At 36.1% G+C, this 24261-nt stretch overlaps 1 protein-coding gene across 5 annotated transcripts in view; it reads right to left on the bottom strand.

Moving 5' to 3' along the window:
* PPP4R1 (protein phosphatase 4 regulatory subunit 1) overlaps positions 1 to 23468 on the bottom strand; it is a 36644-nt gene extending 13176 nt beyond the window's left edge. The window contains exons 1-11 of one of the 5 annotated variants that reach the window (XM_026671923.2): positions 23174 to 23468; positions 22622 to 22666; positions 12672 to 12807; positions 12237 to 12343; positions 10431 to 10573; positions 7977 to 8123; positions 5805 to 5912; positions 3649 to 3714; positions 2897 to 3055; positions 1605 to 1735; positions 354 to 856 (exon numbers count right to left, since the gene is read on the bottom strand). In XM_026671923.2, the coding sequence (XP_026527708.2) occupies positions 354 to 856; positions 1605 to 1735; positions 2897 to 3055; positions 3649 to 3714; positions 5805 to 5912; positions 7977 to 8123; positions 10431 to 10573; positions 12237 to 12343; positions 12672 to 12807; positions 22622 to 22666; positions 23174 to 23180 (1552 nt within the window). In that variant the 5' untranslated portion in view covers positions 23181 to 23468. Of the gene's footprint in view, positions 1 to 353; positions 857 to 1604; positions 1736 to 2896; positions 3056 to 3648; positions 3715 to 5804; positions 5913 to 7976; positions 8124 to 10430; positions 10574 to 12236; positions 12344 to 12671; positions 12808 to 22446; positions 22503 to 22621; positions 22667 to 23173 lie in introns of those variants that run through there. The other 4 variants (XM_026671924.2, XM_026671925.2, XM_087961508.1 and 1 more) reach the window with 4 other exon arrangements.
* Positions 23469 to 24261: the final 793 nt, after the last annotated feature.

Raw genomic sequence — 24261 nt, 5'->3', positions numbered from 1 at the left:
TTAGAGACACAACTAAAGCATTATTTTAAACTTATATGAAATAGTTACCAAAAGTAAAAATTATGCATTAAATCACACATTTCAGATGTTTCCTATTATAATCCTAAAACATTAATAATTTAAATATTCTTTTATTTGTTTTTTTTAAAGTAATAGCAGAAAAATCAGTTATTTCTTGATCTATTTAACTTTATTTCCTTTATTTTTTCCTTTATTATTTTTTCTTTGCAGTTATATTTTATTTTTATATTCTTATAGTTTTTTATCTTTCTATTTGTAAACTTTAATAAACTTTATAAAAACTCTAATTCAAAGCTCAACTTACAAAATACTACAATATAAGATGTTATTACCTTTAACATCTGGATCATCCATATGGGGCTCCAAATTTTCTATCATTTCTTCCAACTCCTTTCTTGTAGCCATTATGTTTGAAGATGCACATGCCATAACCTCCTGTTGTCCTTTCTGATTTGCTAAAGCATTCTTTTCTGCATTTTCCTGAAGCTCTAAATCAATATCTATCTTAGGAAGTGGAGTCCTCCAGAAATGGAATGAGTTATACAGTTCTTGCTCCACAAGTGAGTTTTCCTGTGAATGCAATGCAGGCTCTGGTAGCACTGCTAACGTACAATGATCAAAACTGGGTTCATTCTCATCTGAAGGTTCTTTGCATGGTTCCAAAGACAAAGTACTATGTAGCAATGCCTCATCCTGGAAATGAACCAAGTTACTTTCTGCTTTGTCATTTTCAGGGGTGGCTTCAAAATTGCATTCCTCAGTGTCTAAAGACAACTCTGTCTGGCTTTGTGCATCATATGTGGATACATCTTCCAAATCCTTATTGTTTTCACTTCTGGATGAAAACAGATGTCAATATTAGCTTATCTAGTATAAGAGCCATGGAGGCACAGTGGTTAGAGTGCAGTACTGCAGGCTACTTCTGGCTGGCTGCAATTTGGCAGTTCAATTCTCACCAGGCTCAAGGTTGACTCAGCCCTCCATCCTTCCAAGGTGGGTAAAATGAGGACCAAAACTGTTGGGGGCAATATGCTGACTCTGTAAACTGCTTAGAGAGGGCTGTTAAGCACCGTAAAGAGGTATATAAGTCTAAGTGCTATTGCTATTGCTAATACACACACATGAATCTAGCTAGAATACCGTTTGTCAAACAGCAGCTTGTGGGTAAGAAAGGGGGAAAGGAAATGAAGATTTGTAGGATGCCTGAACAGGAATAAAAACAAAAAGGGTAAAAACCAGACTAAAGTACAAAGAACAGTAGACAAACTGTAGTACACAGGAAACTGATCTCAACTTCTGGCATATTTCCCTCAAAAATTATTCACTCTGATCTATATAACAACACATAAGCTCACTGACTCATTCACAGATGGAAACCTCAAAAACACTGAAGATTTTCTACAATAAACAGAAATTTGGCAGAAACAAAGAATCATCTTTCAAAATATTAGGAAAAGAATGTAACATGTTTTATCATTATCTCTCAAAATGTGAGAGATTCACTTCTAAAGATAGATGAGCAAATATGAAATGTGTGAACATTTTATTTCAACATTGTTTTCATTGAATTTTATTATCCATACCTGTGTTCTTCTATAAAATTCTGACTTTCAGTGTTCTTACATTCTTCTTCTCTAAAAAATTGACCACTGCTGGATGGATTTGCAAATGTTGATATAAAAGGCCCCAGAGATTGAAAGGCAGCTTGGCGAACCTGGAAGAACATATTCCAGAGAAAACTATAGCTATTTTATTGGGCATGATTAGGGAAGTGATAAGTTCGCAAAAGTATGTAGCAGGGACGTTTTGCATCTGGGAATGTTCAGGCCCCAAAATCAGATATGGCAATATGCTACTTGAACTATCTGAAAAAGTATTTGATTATATACATTTATTTTGATAAGGTTTCTTATGGATCAAATTTTATTTCATGAAGGAAAATAGCAGTTTTAAACCTCTATGCTATTTTTAGTAGTAAAAAAGCAGTAAAAGTAAACTACCTAGAAATCCAGTTATTTTAGAGTTTCGAAGGTTTTTACTGTAAAGTGAAAGCATAGATGGTATCAGTAGTAATTGCAGATATTATATATACAGAATTGGGCAGGGATGTTGTGGGCGGGAGAAAAACCGGAAGGAGAAACTTACTGGAATTATTTACAACTTTCCCTCCTAGCTTCCATTGACTTTGCTTGTGGGAAGCTGGGAGGAAAACTTGCAAAATATTGCAAATGGCAATCATGTGGTCATGGTGGTATGGCATGGTGGTGATGCAGTTCCAATGGTAGAATTTTAATGACCATACATCCCATTTTTTCAGTACTGTCATAAATATGAACAATCACTGAACAAATGGACACAAACTGAGGGTTATCTGTAGTAGCTACAGAACTGGAAAATCTCACCCCGTATTAAATATATCCCCAGCCTTCACAATCATAATGATCTATTGGACAGATATAATCAATGGGCTGCATTCAGATGGGAGATCTGTGGATAGATGTTTCTTTGAATTTGCACCAGGATTCAGTGAAGTTTCCAAGAAGAGGAAAACATTGTGATTTTTTTTTTCATTTTTCTCCGCAACATTTTTTTCAGACACCTTTAATTCTGAGAAAATTTCTCAAATAGCACAGTGGAAATAATCAAAGATATAATCTCCAAACCCTCCTCCTAATCTACATTTTAAACATACCTACTGTCTACAGTGCAAACCACTGGTTCCAAAAGAGTAGAGGACAGAGGATTGAATTGTTTTCTTTATACATGACCCACTTTCATATTAACTATACTTTCAATCATGTTTTCAGAATAAGTGAATATACCAAGAAATTGAGAATTTAAAGAAATAGAAGGTAAATTTAATAACTGAACTTACCCATCGTGAAGGGTCACTGATAAGATTAATAAAAAGTGTTGACAATTTTGTTCGACGGACTTCCTGTGATGTGGCACATGAAACAGCCATAAAACATTCGGCACAAGCCTTCCGCACACCCCACACATTATCTGAACAAAGCTGGAAAAATCTAGGTAACTAGAAAATATAAATATCAAATACAAATGATTTAATTTGGGTCTTCTTCCACTCCTTGTGGACTTCAAAACATTTAAGAAAAAATTTCTAATGTAGGGTTTCGGTAAGATTATAAAAATATTGATGGCTTTATTTAGTATTTTTTAACTACAGCCTTTAACAATGGCCAATATTATCTTTGGAAATGTAAAATAGAATAATTCCACCTTTTCACAAGTAGAATAATCCACATTTATGAAGGATTTTTTTTTACAGTGACAAATCAATGAAAGCAGGGATTATAGGAATGCATTCAAAGACCAGAAAGTACTCAAATAATTCAATAAAATTACATTTAGTACTATTTGCAATATGCCAAAAATGTGCTTGTACCTTAGAGAAATGAAAAAAAAAAAAATGTAATAGTTTTGTTCCAGGTATGATATGCAAATGTAGTATCTTTATTCCAGAAGAAATGATTGTCAAAAATTAACTCTATCCTATCCATTTTTATTCAAGCTTCAAGAAAATTATTTAACTGCCCTTATTGAAATTCAGCACAACTTTATGATTAAAAATTAAATAAAAATAGAACTTTGATATATGAAGCTCACCAGCATTTCTTCAGTGGCTTGCTGTCCAACTACACTACAAATATCTCCAAAATTGGCTGCACACACCTGGACAAAAATAAGAATTTTAATTAGAATTTTCAATGAATGAAGCAAGGAAAATAATAGTTTAAGGATTTGAAGATACTTGTAATTCAAGAAAGCATTGTTCAATTGTTTTTAAGTAGTGCTTTTTACTTAACAGCAAGTATTTTATTTGATGAAAAATTAATCATCCACTGCAGTTCTCATCTTGAAAGTTTGCATGTTATATATGGGGTTATGATATATATGCGTAAAACTAAAGGAACATTTTTCAGATTCTAATATTCTCCATAAATCAGCTGAAGATCAAAGTATATTCCCAAATATGTCTCTCTGTCTCTCTCACACACACAGACATTTACCATTCATGAGGTACTCAATGGGATGATCTAAAAGTAAATCTTTTTTCACATTCTGCTAACTACCATATTTGGGATAATATTCCTCACAGATTAAACTGAATAATAGATATTTTGCCTTCAACAAAACTTTTTTAATCATTTGATGTTGTTTTGCTTTTGTCAGTAAATCAAGCATCGCATGCATAAGAAATTTGTCAAAATTAATTTTTTTTATGACCTTTCTTATTTTTCTCAGCTCTCTGAAACAGAGGTGGTATTCAACAGGTTCTGACCAGTTTTGGAGAACTGGGAGCGGAAATTTTGAGTAGTTTGGAGAACTGGAAAATGCTACCCTCTGACTGGAGATTTTACAATATCCTTGCCCTGCCATGCCCACCAAGCCACGCCCACAGAATCAGTAGTAAAAAAAAATTGAATCCCACTACTGCTCTGAAACTAAAATTCTGGGAATAAATTTCCACAGAATACTAGTCTTCTATGGCGATCTTACCTAGCTTGCTCTTTTTACAAATATCCTCAAATTTTTACAACTCCTCAAATTTCCCATGAGAAATAACATAATTCCTTATAGCAACACTTATGTTAAATTTACTTGGCCTACAGATGCATAGTATTTTTCTTTATTCAAACTTTTAGGTTAGAATGTAATTGAAATTCTTAATATGAATAGTTTATTTCATCATCATTTTAGCCATTGCCTATCCACTGCAGGATGAAGGCCTCTTCCGCTAGTTTCCAACCTATACGGTCCTGAGCTTTCTTTTGCCAATATTTGCTGATGTCATCAGCTCTTGTGCAGCTCTTGTGTCTTTGTAGCTCTTTTAAGTCTTGTGAGAACATCATCTTAACAACAGCAAATCTTAAGTGATTTAAATAAACACCATTGATTTTTATTCCATCTTTTGTCCAGTCTAGTTTGCAAAATACTTCAAGGCAAGCTGAGAAAAGGATACTGTACATATTTGTATCACCTTGTCATACACCTCTTTCTATGTTGATTTCCACTTTAAGATCATTAAGGCAAATTGGCACCATTGTTTTTTCATATATTGATTATAGTAAATTTCTGTAAGCACTGTCTACACCTTGCATTAATGAATTAATTATTGCTTGCTGGAATACTGAGTCAAATGCCCTTTTGTAGTCAATGAAAGCCATACACAAGCATGGAATATTTGTTGTGCCTTTCAATTATTTGCTGTACAACCTGGATGTGATCCATTGTGCTGTAACCACTTCTGAATCCTGCCTGCTCCTTTGGCTGTGCATCATTTAATGTTCTTGATATTCTTTTTGCTATTATCCTGGTGAAAACCTTATAGATCAGGGGTATAAAACCCGATTGCATCATGGGCCGTATTGTGATATAGCAGGACGTTTTTTGCCTTTGTGAGCCAGGGTGGATGTGGCCTGCGTGGGCTGTATTCGGCCCGCCAATCACCAGAGCTTGACAGCCTGTGGTAGTTGACTGAAAGAAGGCTTATTGGGCGATATTTCTTTAAAACATCTTGGGCCCCTTTCTTGTGTATAAGATTCACTTCAGCATTTTTCCATGCATTAGGTAATTTTTCTTCTCTGAGGCATCTCGAGTATCTTGTGTAAATTGTGACTACCAGCTTTCAGCATTTCAACCGTAACAGTTTATCTTATCACAGACTACAAACAGAGAGCCATAATGTCTTGCTCTTAGTAAACATTAAAGTGTTTTTTTTAATAAAAAGCAGCATAGATTTATAAAGGAAGAAAGCATACCTTCCGTACGTGAAACATTCTACAATCACAGCACATTTCACAAAATCTAGGAAGAATGAGTCTCTCTGTGATGTCCTTTCCAACCATGGAAGCCATTTTGCACATTATCTAAACATAAAGAAAATTTTAGTTATGCATCTAGCAATCCAACTTCTTTAAATTTATAAACCTATGCCTCTGCATCCCATAAATGTACGTGTGTATGTGTATTTGTCTGCATTCATAGACATTGAATTATTAACAAAAAATTAAATAAATTATTTTTTTAATATAAAGTTAGTAGAAAACACATACAAATGAGCTGTGATATTGACTAAATGGAGAACTTTTGGTCAGTTTAATAGAGCACTTTACTGCATGTCCACAAGCAGCGGTAGATATAAGCAGTTCAGAGAAATATAGATGTGATACTAGATGTCTGATTTTTGGTTCCAAGGTGTGTGAGCAAGGTGTCACAATAAATTCCAATCCCCTCATCCTATGTCATCAGAGCCAATAATGCAGATCATGGGAACTGCCCATCACTCTTATAAATACACAAATCACATGGCTTGGGAAAACACACAGGAAGTTGTACCCATGTAGGCCAAGTCCCCACAATTAAAAATTACACTATGCTGTTTTTTTTTAAAATCCAAATAAATGAAGATCAGTTAAAATATAATGGATGTATCACTAGAAATATCAAGAAAGAAAAATGAGAAAACGAGAAAAATGAAAAGTGAATCTGACTGAATATGGGTATGATGACCTTAGGGCTTATAAAATAGGGAGGAGGGAATATTATGATTAAAATATTATGAATTCTCTTCTCATGTTATCCTTTTTAAGGTGGCAAGTTAACTTACCTCCTGTCAGGCTGCTATGACAAATTGGTACAGAACTTTGTTGATCTCCCAGATTCACCAAAATCTGGACCCTTTATGGGTAGTTTGTTATGGTAATTGGGGCAATATTTTGACATGTTATCTGGAACTCCTTCTGGTCTGTGAAACCTGATGAAGTGGACAAGTTCTCTATCATTTGTCCTCAGGCAACTGTTTCTTGTCCCTCCTGACTCCTTTGGAGGCTTGAAGGGAGCATGACATCTGGGAAAAGGTCAATGCCTTGCTTCCAAGGGGCTAGTATCAGCAATCTTGAAAAAGGCTTGAAAGAATTTGCCCATTTCTTAAAAAACTCCATGAATTTGCAAGTATTTGACAACTATCATTTTGACTCTAGCCTCCCCTCCCTTTCTAAAGAAACTATTGATCACTGATGATTGAAACTTTGGTAAGTGTACAAATATAGTAGAACACATTATCCCAACTCATTTCTGGCACAATTCAGATTTGGGCATAGGATGCTTTTTAAAAACATTTACATGAAACTGCTAGGCAAGGTGACCTGGAAGCAAACTGCTTTATAGGGGGCTGCCTTTGAAAACCACTTGGAAGCTTTTACTTGTCCAATATGCAGTGGCCCAGTTGCTAGATAATACCTGCAACGTAAACATATTAAACCTGTGGCCTTGGGTTCTACATTGGGTCCCTATTCATTTCTGAGTGCAATTCAAAGAACTGTTTTTCATCTTTAAGATCTACATGGCTTGGCATGGTATACTTGCATGAACACCTTCCCTCCTCATTTCAATGTACCCAATTTAGATATCCCAGGAAAAAATACTTCTAACCCCTCACTTTTGTGAAAAAGGACATAAAAGAGAAAGGAGGCTCAGAGAAATGCTTTTCCTATGGAAGTGCTTCTCTCAACATTTGACCTGCCCCTACTTCTCTACAGACTTTGGGAAAATAAGCTGACACCATGAGACTGACTGATTCCTATATGATAATCTAACTTGGATTGCTTTTCTATTTTTTTTTACCATGGATATTTTACTTTATTACTGAAATGCTAGATCCACTGACAAGTCTTTTCGGTTTTGATGAAGCATAGTATAAATCTAAATAACAAATATTGACACCAAATGTGTCTTTTTCTGAGACTATAGAGCAGTTTTGGTCCAAGCCAGCTTTTTGTCCCTGAATCAAAAGTGTTGTATGGCTGTATTGTGTAAAAGAGCTAAAAAGCTGTCACACAATATTTATTCTGTCAATGAAAACACCTCTACTGCTGTGATATATATTCAGATAATCAGTTAAACAGTTCCTGGAACATCATTTTCTTACTTACTGCCACTGCCTCTGTCTTCACATCATCATTGCTATCTGGAGCAGTCAGTTCTACAAGAACTGGACATACTTTGGTCTCCACATCATATCGTTCGATAAGTTCTTGTTCCAACAGAACAAGTAATGCTGCTTGACTTGTTTTTCTCACCTATGTAAAAACATAAAAAGCAGGAAAAGGAGAATTCCATTTGTCTCAATTTCTGCAAAATTTCCATTTGCTAAGCAAGACAGTTAAGTGAGTTTTGTCCCATTTTACCACCTTTCTTGCCACAGTTGTTGAATCACTGTAGTTGTTAAATTAGTTAAGTGAATCTGGCTTCCCCATTGACTGTGCTTATCAAAAGTTTGCAAGAGTTGAACACATGATGCTGGGACACTGCAACTGTCATAAATACATGCAGGTTGCCGAGTGTCTGAAGTATTTTTATGTGGCCATGTGGATGCTGCAATGGTTGTAAGTGTGAAAAATGGTCATCGGTCTTTTTTTTTTGGCGTTGTCATAACTTCAAACAGTCACTAAACAAATGGCTGTAAGTCAAACTGTATTATAGCTATCTGTACTATATTTATGGTTCTGCAATATATTTCTGAGAAATGAGTCATCTGAGTGACAAAGATTCTAATAATTGGCCTTATTTGTATTACTGCAATGATGAAATATTTGTTAAGCATTACAAAGCATTAATGGGAGATGAATAGTCAATCTTTTCACACAGTTTTACTCTGCTATGGAATCCAAGCGGTTCTGAATTCTTATCTGGAAATATTAATTTTCATTTTTCAAATATGTAGATTTATTCACAAAATTTCTATGGGCCAAACTGCACAAAAAATTGGGCACAACTTTGGTTTCAAAACTCAGAGCACACTAATACCAGAGTATTTTAATCTCTCAGAACATTGTACTAAAATGTTTCAAAGTTGTTGTTTTGGAACAAAAATATTTTACCAATGCAGAAAAGGGAGAAATTGCTGAACTCTACATATCAAACATTTTCAGGCCATCCCAGAAGATCTTAACAAAAGCAAGAGTTTTTTTACACCTCAAACATATAATTAATAATACTTGTAATCTGTCTCACATATAACTTGAACTGCATAATAATCCTTGATTTCCCCTTTCCCTATTCTTCTAAATCCTATATTTGTTAGACATTTCATGCACCTGATGAAGTGAGTCATGGTTCATGAAAGTTTATGCATTTTAGCAACATTTGTTAGTCTGAAAAGTTGCTTCCATAATCATTCTGAACTTCAGAACAACAAAAAAAGGAAATCTACAAAAGCACTGGCTCACACAATAGTTTCCTATTTAGAGATGAATTTTATAAAGCTATTTTAGCTCCTATGTAAAGATAAAGCCAACATTAATCTTCCAGATCAAGCTACACAAATTATTAGCTAGCTAAGGGTTGCATGGAACAGCAGAGGTCCTATGCTGGCAACGTGTAGGTTATGAGTTTTTGTCTCTTTATTTTTCCTACACAAAACATTTTGAATAAAAAAATCATGTTTCCTCTATGCTACTCACATAAATCTATCCCCTTATGGGTCCCCAGTGTTTCGCCTCTCAGATTTCCTATTCTTTTAGAAGAAAAACTTTGCTCTTTCCTGTTTTTCTCTTTCTTTTTAAAATGAAATTCTGGATCATACTCCTTTGTTCTCTGAATAATTTACAAGCAGGTTCAACTTTCCAAAATTTTTTTGTTTAATCTGGTGGCAGAAATTCAGTAGCATGTACATATTCCATACAAATCTTACATTGTCCACATACACCCAAATATAAAATGTAAATATAAAATATTCAATGTTTTCTTTGCCTGAGTCCTCTCTTTCTGCAGCCCTAGATACAGAAAGGATCGAGTGATATAATTAGAGGGGCACAACTGCAATATTTAACTCTTTGGGAAGATCTGCTTCCCAAATTGTTATGACATGTGACAATTGATTAACACACTTATTTTGCTTTTAAAAACCTTAGCAATTCTGGTACTTTGTCAATGAGTTTTGAAAACGTATCCTTAATAAAAGTAGCTTGGGTAGTAGGAATTGTAATTCTAAAACTCCTAGGTCTTACTTTTTTAAAAAGAAGAAAGGAATCTGTAAAAATATATACAGCATACAAAGAACTGAAAGTTCTGGTTGAAACAATGAAATAATGGTGAAAATTAATGAACTGTTGAGTTGTAGTTAATATATCAATGAGAAATTTTATTAACTCAGTGGCTAAGTCATTTTTCACCTGATTTGTCTTTAAGCAATCCATTACCTAGATTTCAAACTATGAGTTTTTCAGATAAGGCAAGGCAAGGCAAGGTAGGGTAAGGACCTATCATGCTTACACTTCAAAAAACTACAAAAAATATGAACCTAGGTATGATACAAAAGACATCATACAAATTATTTAATTCCAAACAGGTAAAATATTTATATGATTTCAGTAAAGTAATCTTACCTGATTATTCTGGTCTGCTAGATACCTGACCACAATGGGCAATAAATATTTTGAAAAGGCATAAGGGATTGACGGCCTGTTTTCTTGACAAAACATAGCTATATGAGGCACCTGTTCCATTAACTCAGCTCTTACTGTTGGCTCTATCAATAAAAGCACAAAGAAGGAAATCGTATCATTTGTAAATTGCATGTGTATGTTCATTTGAATCTGAATTACTATTACTTACAGTAGATTGCTAGTAAAAGAGTTATAATTAGTCTTATTTTACAATTAATGAATATCCTAAAAAAGTATTATTGCCTTGCGCTCTGGAGAACTGCTCTTCCAGTTTCCGGTGCTCCCATGCATGCAAAGACCAGCTGGCGCTGGAACCCGGAAGAGCAACGGGCGACAGCTGGCATGCCCGGACAAATTGCTGTGTGTGCCACTTCTGGCATGCATGACATAGGTTCGCCATTACAGGTCTAGGATATTCACACTTCCCTTCCCAGTTGAAACTATGGTTAAGTAGGTCCATGTATTGTGAAATTAAGTTTTCATTGTGTCTTTTGACTTCCAGTTGGTGTTCATGGGCGTACTCTGTAAGTCCTTAAATTGTATGTTAGATAACTTCTGTTTCTTTTTTTCCCTTTGGCCAATGAATCTTTTGGTTTACTTAAGATGTTTTACAGGGCTTTAATTTGTGTGCTATGGTGATGTTGTGTGGTTGGAATAGTCTGTTATTGCTTCTAATATGTTTTGGGGTGGTATGTGCTGTTAAGACTTTTCATAACTTGTGTTAGTTTTGCTGTAGTGAGCAGTCAGGGATTTTTTGATAAACTTGCCTGGCCATCTATTTTGTTGGAAGATATTGTACAAGCAGTCTGTTTCCTTTTTCTGGTGTTCTAGTGCATTTGTACTCATCTGAATTAAACTCTTACACAGCTCCTATTGCGGGTGGTTGGGTTGTTACTTTGATAATGGAGCACTTGGTTAATGTGGAATGTTTGTCAATAGACTTGGGGTTCTAATTTGTTGATTCCTCTGCTAATGAGGCTATCCAGGAAGGATAGTAAGTTCCTTTTTTATTCCCTTGTGGATATTATTCCTTTGAAGATGTTCATTGTTATATATGTGTATACCTAAGATTGAACATGTCTTCTCTAAATACATTAAGATTGAAATACCCAGAATCATGGACCACATCTGTCTCATAATCTAATTGCAGTTGACGAATAAATATATCAACAAATCTGAGGAACACTCATGGAATCTCTCTCTCTCTCTCTCCCCCTCTCCCCCCCGCTCTCTCAGGACTCATAGCAGAGACTATAACACAATATCTAGAAACAATAGCACTCTCACACATGCAACCCAAAGAATGGATCTGATATATAAACATTACCTTTGTCATAATAAAAATGAACCACTAACATATTTTCATAAAAAACTATCACATACAATGATTTCTTCTTCAAAAGCTCTTTTTTATTGGCAGACATTAGCTATTATTTCTGTAGAAAATCAATCAATTCAGGAACTGAACACTTCATTCCCAAATACATGAACATCCCATATGGATTCCTTCTAATTTAATCTCCAATTTTTTTTTCATGACAGTTAACAACATTCTGAATTTGATTTTATTTGAGCATTTCTATTCTACATTTAACTAGAAACACTCTTAGAAAAACTTCCATTCCCTGCATGGCTTCCTGGTCAGTTAGAGACAATTCCATCCTTTGTTAAAGTTTTATTATTTTCTGAATTTCCAAGTCCTTTCTCTTATCATACTGTCCTATAAAAATTGTTCACATTACATACCTGAATCATCTGCTAGCCTGCTGACTCTTTCCAGTACAGCAATACAATCTTTCTCATCATCACTCACTTCTTTCAAAGTATCCAACAAACTTCGAGCCACCATTTGCCTACAGCATGAAAAAAGAAGCTTCTTGTAATTTTAGTGCATATTACTACATTGCAAGAACTTTATCTATCCTATTTTTTTTTCAAAAAGATAACCATTTATAGATTGCCAGTCACTAAATATCTCAGGGTGATCTGCAATCTCACTTTTACCTTATAAAAGGCATGTAATCCACAAAATAGAAAAAAAGGTAGATTTGTGTATATATTTAATTTCAAAACTATATAAAGATTAAATTCTCCTCCACTCTCTCTTACACACACACACACACACACACACACACACCCCTCAATAAAATATTTACTCTATCCTTAGGCTCTATACCATACCTATTAAAAATATTCTCGCTTGCAGCGTACTTGTCCAATCTTCCCAAAGGTGTCAACATTTCATCTTGTGAGACAAAGTCCAGGGCTGAAGATACAATAATCGCATCAGATTCTGAGATGTAGTCATCCACACCAACTATCAGAGACATCAGAAATATTTCTTATCATCACATTTTTATGATTTAAAACAGATGGATACTTGAAGTTTTATGCAATAATATTTCTTAAAACTTGATCTTTCACAATGTTTTTTCTTTCAAAAGAGATTTTTGGGCAATGATGCAATGACTTTGAAATTTACACTTAATTGCATTTGCTAGAAGAAAAAATATTCTAAGTTATTTCAAATACATTTCTTTTTAAATAGAAAAATCCTTGTATTTTAAATATACATAATAATGGAGACAGAAAAAAAACTTTTTATTGGAGGGCGAATTACAAAATTCAAATTAATTTTCTTTCCATGTAATTATTACACTTCATTCTAAAATCATTTGAGTTTCAAGCAGCAGTAAGATAATTCAAGGATATACCAAACAGGAAAATGCAATGGGAAGGAGGGAAGAGAACTAAGTTACAGAGGTAGAGCAAGTCAAAGTCCTCACCATATATTGTAAGTTGTAAAGAAAATGACAGTATCAGATAGTTAGATTTTTCCTGGAGCCACTAAAAGCCACAGGCTATAATTAACAAGCTGGACAGTCAGCTGTAAGGTGGCTGTGATGCCTCAGCGAGCAGCGGGGTGATCCTCGCGCGGGAATTTACTCCCTCTTCTGCTGCAAGGTTCCTATCTCTAATAGCCAATAAAATGGCTGCTTCAACTAGCCGAACAAACCCGAGTCGCTGCAGTACTACAAATTTAAACTTGCCAACACAAGATGTCAGTTGAAGAATCCAGCGTTTCTACCCAAAGATTTCAGAGCCAATCTTTTGCCACGTCCCTATCGGGCCAGACTGAGTCGTGAACTGGGAAAGTGACAGTTGACAGAGGGGCGTGGTAAAAGATTAAGGACTCAGTCTCTGGGCAGAAAGGCATGTGTCAACTCATGTGTGGATTCTCCAAACGACGTACTGGAGAATAACAGTATCAGATAGTTAAGCTAGAAAAATCTATAAAACCAGACTGTCCTTCATTTGAGGCAACATTTAGTCTAAGTTACTCAAACTAGACAATTAAATTCACCTCCTGCAGAAATTAACACTATCCACAAAATATTTTAGTACTATCCACAAAATATTTTGAAGACAAACTGAATCAGGCACATGATTCTGGCTATTTAAATCTATATCCTATAGGCTAAAAATTATCTCTCATGAAAAAGGAAAAATAATTAATGACAAATAATTACAAGTTTACATTTGTAAACCATCCCATTCAATAGTTAGGCTATGCAGATGATTCAACTAGAACCATTGTTTCTTTCTGTGTCAACCTGCACATAGAAGACAGAATTAGTGTACCTTCACAACACAGAGCCAAAGAGGGACTGTGCTTCTAAGCAAAATGCCACACATCAAATAAACTGCAGTTATATAGTACTGTATAATCCTTAATGTAGTGTGTAAAAAGCATAAAATCTATGCTCATTTGTATATAAAAAGTGTCCTTCTATATCAATCAAAGACTTCTTGCATTGTTGCATTCTGTTTCCCACAGTGGTTAACAGTTATGAGAGGACTCTGTAAGTATAAATCAGCACTCTTTCTATTCTAGAATCTGGTAATGAAAGGCCTACTATTTCTAATACTGTATACATGCACTGATAGCCTTATCTCCATATAGATGTGCTTTTATATCTCCTCTCTGAAAGCAACAAAAAGAAGAAAGAAATAGTAAGCAAAATAAATGCATGACATGAGAGGAAAAATATATATATATAAAACTATTTTATGCAAAGGAATAAACAGCTGTGGTTCTCATTTCCACCACAATAATTTATCAATTCATATATTTCTCCATAAGCATTTCCAATCACTTTTGAAGCATAAACAGATGGATGACATCACATCTTTATGAAACCAATTCCACAGATTAAATATATGCTATGTGAACATTATTTCTTCTTGACAATTATGAACATCCCAACATTGAATAACCTGTTTCTAAAATTACAGGAGAAAAAATTGTTTATAACTGTATAACTATCATATGCCCACTTAATTATTCTAACCTAAAAAGTCCAAACACTGCAAGCTTCACTTGCAATGATGAGCCAGAATTCTGAACTACAAGTTAATTAGCAGTGTGCTATTACATGCTACCAGTTGTTACCAATGGACAACAGTGTGTGTGTGTGTGTGTGTGTGTGTGTGTTTATGTTTTTGCTGCATTAGATGACCCAGCAACTCTGACAAAGAATACATCATAGCAATGAGTTTTAAACAATTCTGTTATCATTCCAACTGAAGCTTGCCACTATAACCTAAGTTTATAGAATTCTTTCACTACTGTACAATACAATTTGGTAAAAGAGAGGATCAGCATTGCATAGAACATTCCTAGTATAGCCACACCACAATTGTTAAAAAGTACTTTCAATCTCTTTCCAAAAACTGAATTTGTTTTACAGTTGTTACACATGATGCGAACAATTTCAGTAATCAGTTTTCTCGCCAAATCTAATGATAGTAGGATAGAGTATTAAGGTTACTTATTTTGATGTGCATTATTTTAAAACGCTAAGGAAGCATATTTGCACAGTGGAGTTTGCAGTTGCTCTCTGGGATGTTGAAGGCTTTGAAAATTCCTTGCAGCCCTTCACAATCACTTTTTTGCTTTTTAAGCTAATGCCTAATGCTTTACAGATTCATCCCATTAATGAGGAAAAATTTGCAATATTAGAAATTTTCTCCTTTTTGAAACCTTCCAGCTTAGATTTTTCTGTTTCTTAAAAACTAATGAATATATATCTAGTGTACATTATTAGTCACAGTATTTCAAAACAGGTATTTTTTTAAAGTTAGGTCTTAAAGTTAAACTGATTCCTAGTGAAACTACTTTTTCTAGGCAGTGATACAGAAATGGTTGACATTGTCCCTTCTGAGGTATTTCTTTCAGAAACAATTTGCAATTGCCTTCGTCCCAAACTAGTCTACAAAGACATGGATCTTGGTTATCTTCTACTGAAGCACTCAGTGGGTCCCATTCTACTTAGCTTTTTCAAGGTCATATCAGATTTATCAGGTGCTGCTAGTTCTGTAATTTTAAAATATTTCCAATAACATTAATGAAAGCAAATCCTAAATAAAAACTTTGAATTTGTTTAAATGCATATTTTGTAAGTAATTTCATTTAAATCAGTATTTTTGCTTTAGTCATTTTGAATGTTAAATGTTAAAAAAGGTATTTTCAGATATAAATGCTGTGTATAAAATTAACATGTCTTAAGTTTTATTAAAAATAAATTAACTAAATCAGACCCCCGACTCACATTAATGGAAATTAACTTATGTCAATCAGTGGTATATCATTATGTTTTAAACATGAGGCCATAAAGGTATTTTACCTGATTCTTTGAGATCTATAGACTCTTTTAAGATTTATCTACGGAGAATATATGAGAAAACTTAGCATCAGGTTCTCAGTTTCTACATACTGCATAAATCACAACTAAAACTAAGAAATATTCAATGGAAAACTAGGTAAATATACTGGTCCATGTTTCATTCGTTAATTCATTCATCTCTCACATTGTTCTACACCTTTTATCAAAAGTGTAAATTTGTATTTGTTTTTGTACATAACTTTCTATAAAAATACCGAGCCATGACATACTGTACAGTAAAACTAAAACTAAAGCTAAAATTAAAGCATTTCATCATTTTACAGAAATTTTAAACATTTTTGAAAATCCAGTTACAGAGAAGTCTTACAAAATACCCTCTATTTCCAAAAAGGTGGTTGATTCTGATTCTTTCATGTGTATGCCATCAATGGAATCCACTTCTGCCATTTTGATTACACTACCAAGCTAACAAGGTTTCTAATACAGTCTTCTTGCAAGAGAAATGCTTGTAGCAAGCCAAAAAAAAAGCATTTCATTATTGCATTTTTTGAATGAACAATGGGAAGATGAAATTCCCAATATTAACTCTTTTCATATTGATATTAGTTGTCTCCACGTGCTTTCTTATTTGTACTTTAGCTCTATAGTATAGATGTAAATGAGTTTTTTGTTACTGACTTAATGCTAGATACATCACAATGGGACTCCTGATGCAAGGTTAGGCCTTTTTTGCATTATTATAAATTACATTTTTTTACATTTTATTTGATTTATCAATCGCTTACAAGATACAGGTATAAGAATAAATATAGTTTTGAATACATGAGGTAGATACTTATAAGAAAAAAAACAAAAAACAATAGGACAGGGACAGTAGGCATGATTCCATATCTATGTTTATAAAGATTTATAAAATATTTAAGTCTACTTTAAAGCAAAATGGAACACAAAAATAAAATATTTAAGAAAAATTACAGAGACAATTGTTTTGAAAGTTATGCTAATGTGATTGAAACTTTTAAGGGATTTTTGAGATAACTGTAAACATGAATACAGCAAGTCAAGCATATTTTACATAGCTAATTATTTTTCAGTATTATTTCAGTATTATATTTAATATTTTTATTTAAAAACTACATTTAAACCACTATTTTTTGTTCAAATATCTCGGTTTAATTTAGATTATTAAGCAGATATGATGAACCTGATGAAAATTCATTTCAAGCATTGGAAATTTCTATTTCACACCACTATGTTAAATAGTACTTATTTCTTGACAATAAATCAATATTTTTATAACGAAAGCATGAAATAAGCCAGAATTTTAGTGTAGTTTATACTGCAAGGTTTCTAACTACAGTTTTGGGGAAACCATACATAAAAGATTTTATTATCTTGCTGCAGTGTCTCTGAAAGTCTTGCCTATATTCATCTTTGCATATGTTCCTTTGTGACATACCGTGTTTCTCACAAAATAAGGCCGGGCCTTATTTTTATTTTTTTTGGAGCCCCGAAAAAATGGCTAGGATGTCTTTTCGGGGGTGAATTAATTTCTTCCCCCCCCGCGCACCAGCGCCGTCTCCAACAACAAGCGTCTGAGTCGCTCCCGCTTTTCCCCCGTCCCCGTAACAACAGGAAAAAAAAACATTTTGAGGTACCTGGGAGCGCCACGCGCTGCATTTTGGTTTAATCCTGAGCGGCTGGGTGCGCATGAGAGGAGCCGAGCGAGCGTCTCTGCTGCTGCTACCCTTGGTGCTCCAGCCTTGGGCTCTGCAATTTTGCAAAAGTCCCGGTGCTTAGCCTCTTCCTGCATTCCAAGCGCCCAGGCCGAGCTGCAGCTGTCCCTCTCTCGCCAGCGCCGTCTCCAATAACAGCGGCAGCAGCAGTGGGAACTGTGGAAGCATTTTAGCCGCTTCTCGGGTGGGGGAGCTGCCTCCGTAACTTCCACGGTTCCCGCCGCTGCTGCCGCTACTGTGGAAGCTACAGAGGCCTGAGAAACAGCTGAAACTCTGCCGGACATCCACGCCGACGCCGCCTGCCTGACCCAGGTAAGGGAGGGGTAAGGGAGCCCTCCGTGCTCCACCATGGTGTTAGGAGCGGCTGATGGTGATGCATAGCTGCCCGTGGGGCACTCCTAATGGCAAGTTCCCCCTGCCTTCCCCCCCAGTTTTGCATGTTTTAAACTAGGCCTAAATTTGAGGAGAGGGGCTTAATTTCATTATATGCCTAGAAAACATGCTGGGTCTTCCTATCGGGGGGGCGTATTGTTGGAGAAACACGGTAGTTCTTTCTCAAAAAATATAGGTGAGCATTGCAAGAGTTATATTCCGGAACTAAATTGAATTTTTGACTACGGAGGTATCAGCTTTAAAATGGGAAGCAATTCCAAATGTAGCAGAGGTATTTGCATAAACAAGAATGAGAAAACTTTGTGCAATTTATTCATTCAATACCTATTAAAGGAGAATCAATATAATAGTCCACAAGATTTTAGGGATAATGGGAAAATGTTAACCAAGGATTATAATAAACAAATTAGCTAGAAAAGTTTAGCTATTTAAAAAGTATTTAATTCTTTCAAAGGCTAGCTATGTTTTTAGCATTTGAGTATTGGTAATTGAGTTCAATATTTCTATCAAAGATTTATATACTATTACATCATTGGTGGGATTCAAATTTTTTTTACTACTGGTTCTGTGAGGTGGCTTGATGGGCGCGGCAGGGGAAGGATAGTGTAAAATCTCCAGTCAGAGATGGTATTTGCTGGTTCTCTGAACTGCTCAAAATTTCCACTCCCGGTTCTCCAGAACTGGTCAGAACCTGCTGAATACCACCTCTGTATTACATTCAAAATGGCAATTATATTAACCTTGAAATTCAAGTATTCAAGTTCAGCTATAGTTTAGCATATATTCTTTTCATTCTGTTCCTAAATTATGGATTAATTGTATATATCCAATCCAACAACTACTAATAATTTGGGCTGAAAATGTAGTAACTTTAGAATGGTTCAAGAGGGAGAATTGCCAGTATGCGAACTACACAATAGTTGTGTAATTTATTTACAAATAATAGTGGTTCTCTTTCTAGCCTTTATAACTACTATACAAAATTAGGTATGTTGTAAATCCTATTCAGCTGTTTATCTGACAAAATCATCTGAATGACCACAAAATAAAATTAATGTACTTTGTCTCTGTAAAAAGTGTAATAATGGAAAACATGACCTATCATTTTAATATTCCAGTGGTTCCAGAACCACAAGGGCAAATGTATTCATTAAAAAGAATGCCTTGTAAAATACTTTAATATTTTGACATAATTACAATGGTAAGGTAGCAAACTGGTTCCCAACAGAGATCAGTTTTCAGGATTTAAAATTTTTGTATATTCTGCCTAAATTAAATAGTCTGCACAAAATATGTTTCCTTAGAATCTCTCTAATCCTCTCATAGACCATGTATAGTAGAAACTGTGCTAAAAGCCCATGTGGCAGCAGTTTCCTTAGAATTGTTTTCTAGTTTGTTTGAAAATTACTGGCAGAGCCAGCCAAACTAAGAAAAGGTTAACAAAAACCAAAATGCCCCTGATAATCCTGATTATTAATGGAGGAATAGAAGGTGGAAAATTACTAACTGGAATACAACCCCAAGTCTAATTAGACACTATTTAGACATTAGAAATTGGGCCACTGTTTTTGTGTAAAGTAATTTTAGAGTACAAACTCTCAAATAACAAAGTAAAGAACAATTTAGCCTTCTTCTTTCCTAAGGCATGAAATGCCACACCTAGGAACACAAAAAATTACTTATTAAATTCTAGACTAAAATACCCAGTCTCTAGTAGGAGATCAACTTATAACATGCAATTCAATTTACTGGCATTAACAGTGCCTCACTTATGGCCAGGTAAAGATTCTACCTTTATCCATAAATCTCTGAGTACAGATAAAGTATTTTGATGAATGTTTCTATAGCCTCTGTACAGAGGGCCAAGACAGCTGCACTACTCAAGGAACACACAGAGTACAATGTTCAGAATAAAACATGTAAGAACAAGAAATAATGTGTTCTCAGTTGAAGAACTTTGGCACAAAGATGACTTTTACAGGAAATGAAGCTAATATAGATTTCAAACACGTCAAGCACTCATTAAGAGATAGTCCTCTTTGATAAAATTTTCGCACTGTAACTCTAATAATCAAGAAAGTAAAGGCATAAAAGCTCATACGGTAAGTGCCACTTTCATGGGTTAGCAAAGAAAGAGACAAAATAATCCTCTAAATATTTATGTGAATTCAGTTGTACAAGATGAATGCTAAAACATTGTTTACAATTAGAAAGTAACTTTACTTTCCCCTAAAATTGCCCTTACAAATTAGAAACTTTGCAAGGTAAACTGTTACACACTTATTCAATCTAAGAATTAATGGCCAGGAAATAATTACACACGTTTGTCTCCAGGCAGATGGCATTGGAGTCACTCAAAAAAGATTTTATAATAAACAGTATCAAACTATTTTACATCTTTATTGGCAATATATATAATTCAAATACAATCAGTTCTGATTTTTCATTGTCAGTTCACTTTTCCATTATATCAAGGATTTCCATTCGTGTCTATGGAGGCCAATATATGGTACTCAATCTATGCTTGCCAAGCCCTGTACCTGTCAATCATTAAAACAAATAATTCTTTTAAAAAATTGATATTCTGCACAGCTAATCACTATATTTCATATCCAATAATTCTTTGTATTCCTTGTAGGCAATCTTACATGAGGGGAAAATGTTACGTTTCTACAACTTCTACTTTTTAAAATAAATGTTCACTTATCCAGAAAACAAATAAAGGCTAATTGGGGGGATTAAAATGAGTACTGGCTGAACAACACACAATACTATAGAACTATCTTGCTGTTTTGTCTTCTGAGATTTCATATTTTGTTAGCCAGATTCAAAATGAATCAGATACTGTTCAAATGGACAAGCCTTCCCGCATGGCAGCCTTTTTTTAAAAAAAGTTTCATCAAAATACTGAATGCACAAATTTACTTTAAAAAGTTCAGGTCTCTGAGGCATAATTCACAGATCTTCCAAACCTGATTGATAATAAATAATAACCTTCATATGAATTGTACCGTGACTCCCAGAATTCGCTACCATCCTGAGTACTGGCTCAAAATTATATGATCTCTGGCCAAACATCTCATGAAAATAAATAAGTTGTTTCATGGACTATTAGCATATTTGTTTCTTTTTAAAAGATACTCGCACTTTTACAGGAATTAACAGAATATGCCAAATTATAGACAGTGTAAATACAACCACTTATGTTTCTAAGTAAATACATTTCTGGTATTAATTATAGTAATTCCAATTGGCAGCAAGCCTCAGAAGGAAATCCCTTCTACCGCCCACCCAACTAGAAATCCATCATCAAATTTATTTAAAATAGAGATTAACTTGCATTCTTTTTCTAAAACAGAAGCAAAATATAAATGCAATGCAAATAAATATTTACTTGAACTGCTGGACGCCCCCCTTTTCTGTACAGCCCTTGCTTTGCACCACCCCAGTTCTGTTACTAAGCTTTCTATCTCTCTCCTGAGTAGATTCTGGGTACATAAAGAATTATTTCTGTTTGCACTGTAGAAGCAGTTATTATATCCAGAAAACCGTTTAGATGAATATTACTTAAGGTCAAAGACATTACTGCATTTAAAAAAAATTATTTATAGAAAGTAAACTATTCTTCACTGCATCAACTAGCCCAAAAATGAATACAGCCAACCTCAGTCGAGGGATGAATTAAACATATAAACATAACCCGGAAGAAAATCAGTTCCTGTATTTCCACTTTAAACCAACCTCAGTGGCAAGAAATAAACAACTCCCTTCAAAGGAAGGAGTAGTACAGTGGAAGCTCAGAAGCACCATATGACTTACATCACATTCATCAAAAGACTAGTAGCAACCATAGTATTTATTAACCCAACCAACCCATCAAATTCATAGCATTCCCCATTTTCAGTTCACGGCCTGCCTACGAAGTAGAGGCACCCACAGATAATTTTGCAAGCCACATAAGTACGTCTAAATGCCCTCAAATGGGGGGAAACAGCCCGGACAGCTGAGCTTGGCTACTTCCTCCCACAATGCAACTTGAGCCGCCCTCACGATTTCAAACCCTCCATTCACGGAAACAACATTAAGAGAGAGGTCAACAATACTCCTCTGCCCCTCCCGTATTTCATCCAAGGAACCAACCGCGCTTGAAAAGAGACGGGTTCCCTCTCCCCATTTCTTTCAAGACTCGGGGGATACCCAGAGTTTCCGGGTGAGAAGGAAGTGGGCCCGCCCCCGGCCCTCCCCAGTTAGCAGCCGGGCTGGGAGGGCCTTCCATGTGCAAAGGGGGAAGGCGGCAGCGGCAGGGGATACTCACATCCGTCTATCTCCTCCTGAACGTCCTCCTGGAGCAGCGACAGATCTGGGCAGGCGGATTAAGACAAAACAAAAGACAACGTGAATTCTCGCCGAGGGACTCCGCGTGCCGCCCTTCCCACCCCCAGGCTCGTTATGAGCTCCGTTTGGCACCCGAGCCCACACCTCATCCCCCTCCTCACATTCACACTCCGAGGGAAGAGACGGAAGGGGGACGCCTCCCTCTGCCAACAAATCCCACAAGCCCTTCCTACCTCACGGTGACTGAGATACGCGAGCGAGCCGCATAGTTGTTTTTTTTTTTCCCAAAAGAAGAAGGGGGGGAAAAAAACACCCCACACTTTCACTATAGTTGCTCCCGCACAGGCGCACACCCCGTGCAACGCGGGCGGAGAGGCCCCAGATACCCCACCCAAATCGGGGTTGCTTGGGAGTCTCTCTCTAAGGCGCCGCTGCCTTTCCTTTTGGGACTTATTTGTTTCGAGGGAGGGGGCTCTCGCAATGGGACGATGGGGTGGGGGGGTAATTGAGGTGGAAGGGAGGTGCTACCTACCCGCCATGTTCCTGCAAACCTCCCCGCCCGGTTCCAGGGGCTACATTTAACCGCAAGGGCACCAAGGAGCGAGGGCTGAGGGAAAAGACGGCTTGCTTGAGGCCTTTGGGCCCAGGCGCGTTTCCGGGCGTCCCCGGGAGAGTCTAACACCGAGCGAGCGAGCCAGAGAGGGAGGGGTCTGAGTCGGACACAAACGGCTGCCCCCGCCTCCGCCAGGGAGGGAAGGCAGGCAAGCGGGCGAGCCTGCCTCAGACAAGCCGAGCGGCTCTGCTTTTCACCTCTCTTCCTCCGACTGACTCACCGCAGCCTCGAGAGCCGCCTGAGCCGGGCGCAGCCCTGCAAAAGCGGTTTATCCCGGCCGGACAGGCCCAGCCGGAATCGGTAATGCGGAATGAGTGGCTTTACCCCGCACGAAAAAAAGCCACATGGCAGACTGGCGCGCCCCTCCCAGGGCCCAGCTATTGTCCTGAGCTTGGCATCACTTGACTTGGACCCGACCTTGTCTCCCCCCCACACCCCTTGTCTCCCTTCAAATTGGTTGAAAGACATGAAATTTGAGGCGTTCGTCTTTCCGGCCCTAGTGGGCACTGGCACCGTTTCATAGTTGAGATGGAAGATTGTTAGTTAAGTGTCCTTTACATACTTTCTCTTTCTTGGATCAGACACTTGTTTTCCCCTCTTGTGAGCAGATGTTCTCTTGGCATTGTCCGAGTGGTCACTGACTTCATCTTTCTCTTGTTGGATGTTTTTAACTCCTATCTAGGTTACCTTAGAAGCTTTTTATTATGATGTACTATTTTCCTATGTTCTATTTATTCTGCATTAAACTTAACTAACAATAAACTGGAATGATAAAATTGAACTCACTGTTTTAACTGTAGGTGACCCCTGTGGTTTAGAAGGTGGCAAATGGAGCTATTGATGTCTGGCACAGCAATAAATAGATTAAACCATTATGATGTCATTCTATGAAGAACTACCTTTCAGAATTGGTGTCACAATGCAGCAAATTCATGCTTTATTTTATCTCTTGGCAGTATAAGAAATTGTACAAAAAATAATCTGAAACTATGGTTTGGAATGCAAAC

Source organism: Notechis scutatus, chromosome 3 (assembly GCF_049901735.1).
Source record: "Notechis scutatus isolate UNSWTSFEM ecotype Mainland chromosome 3, rNotScu1.2, whole genome shotgun sequence".
NCBI classification, from domain to species: Eukaryota; Metazoa; Chordata; class Lepidosauria; order Squamata; family Elapidae; genus Notechis; species Notechis scutatus.
The sequence above is the reverse complement of the archived record's forward strand: the minus strand, read 5'-3'. Positions and strand labels throughout refer to the sequence as shown.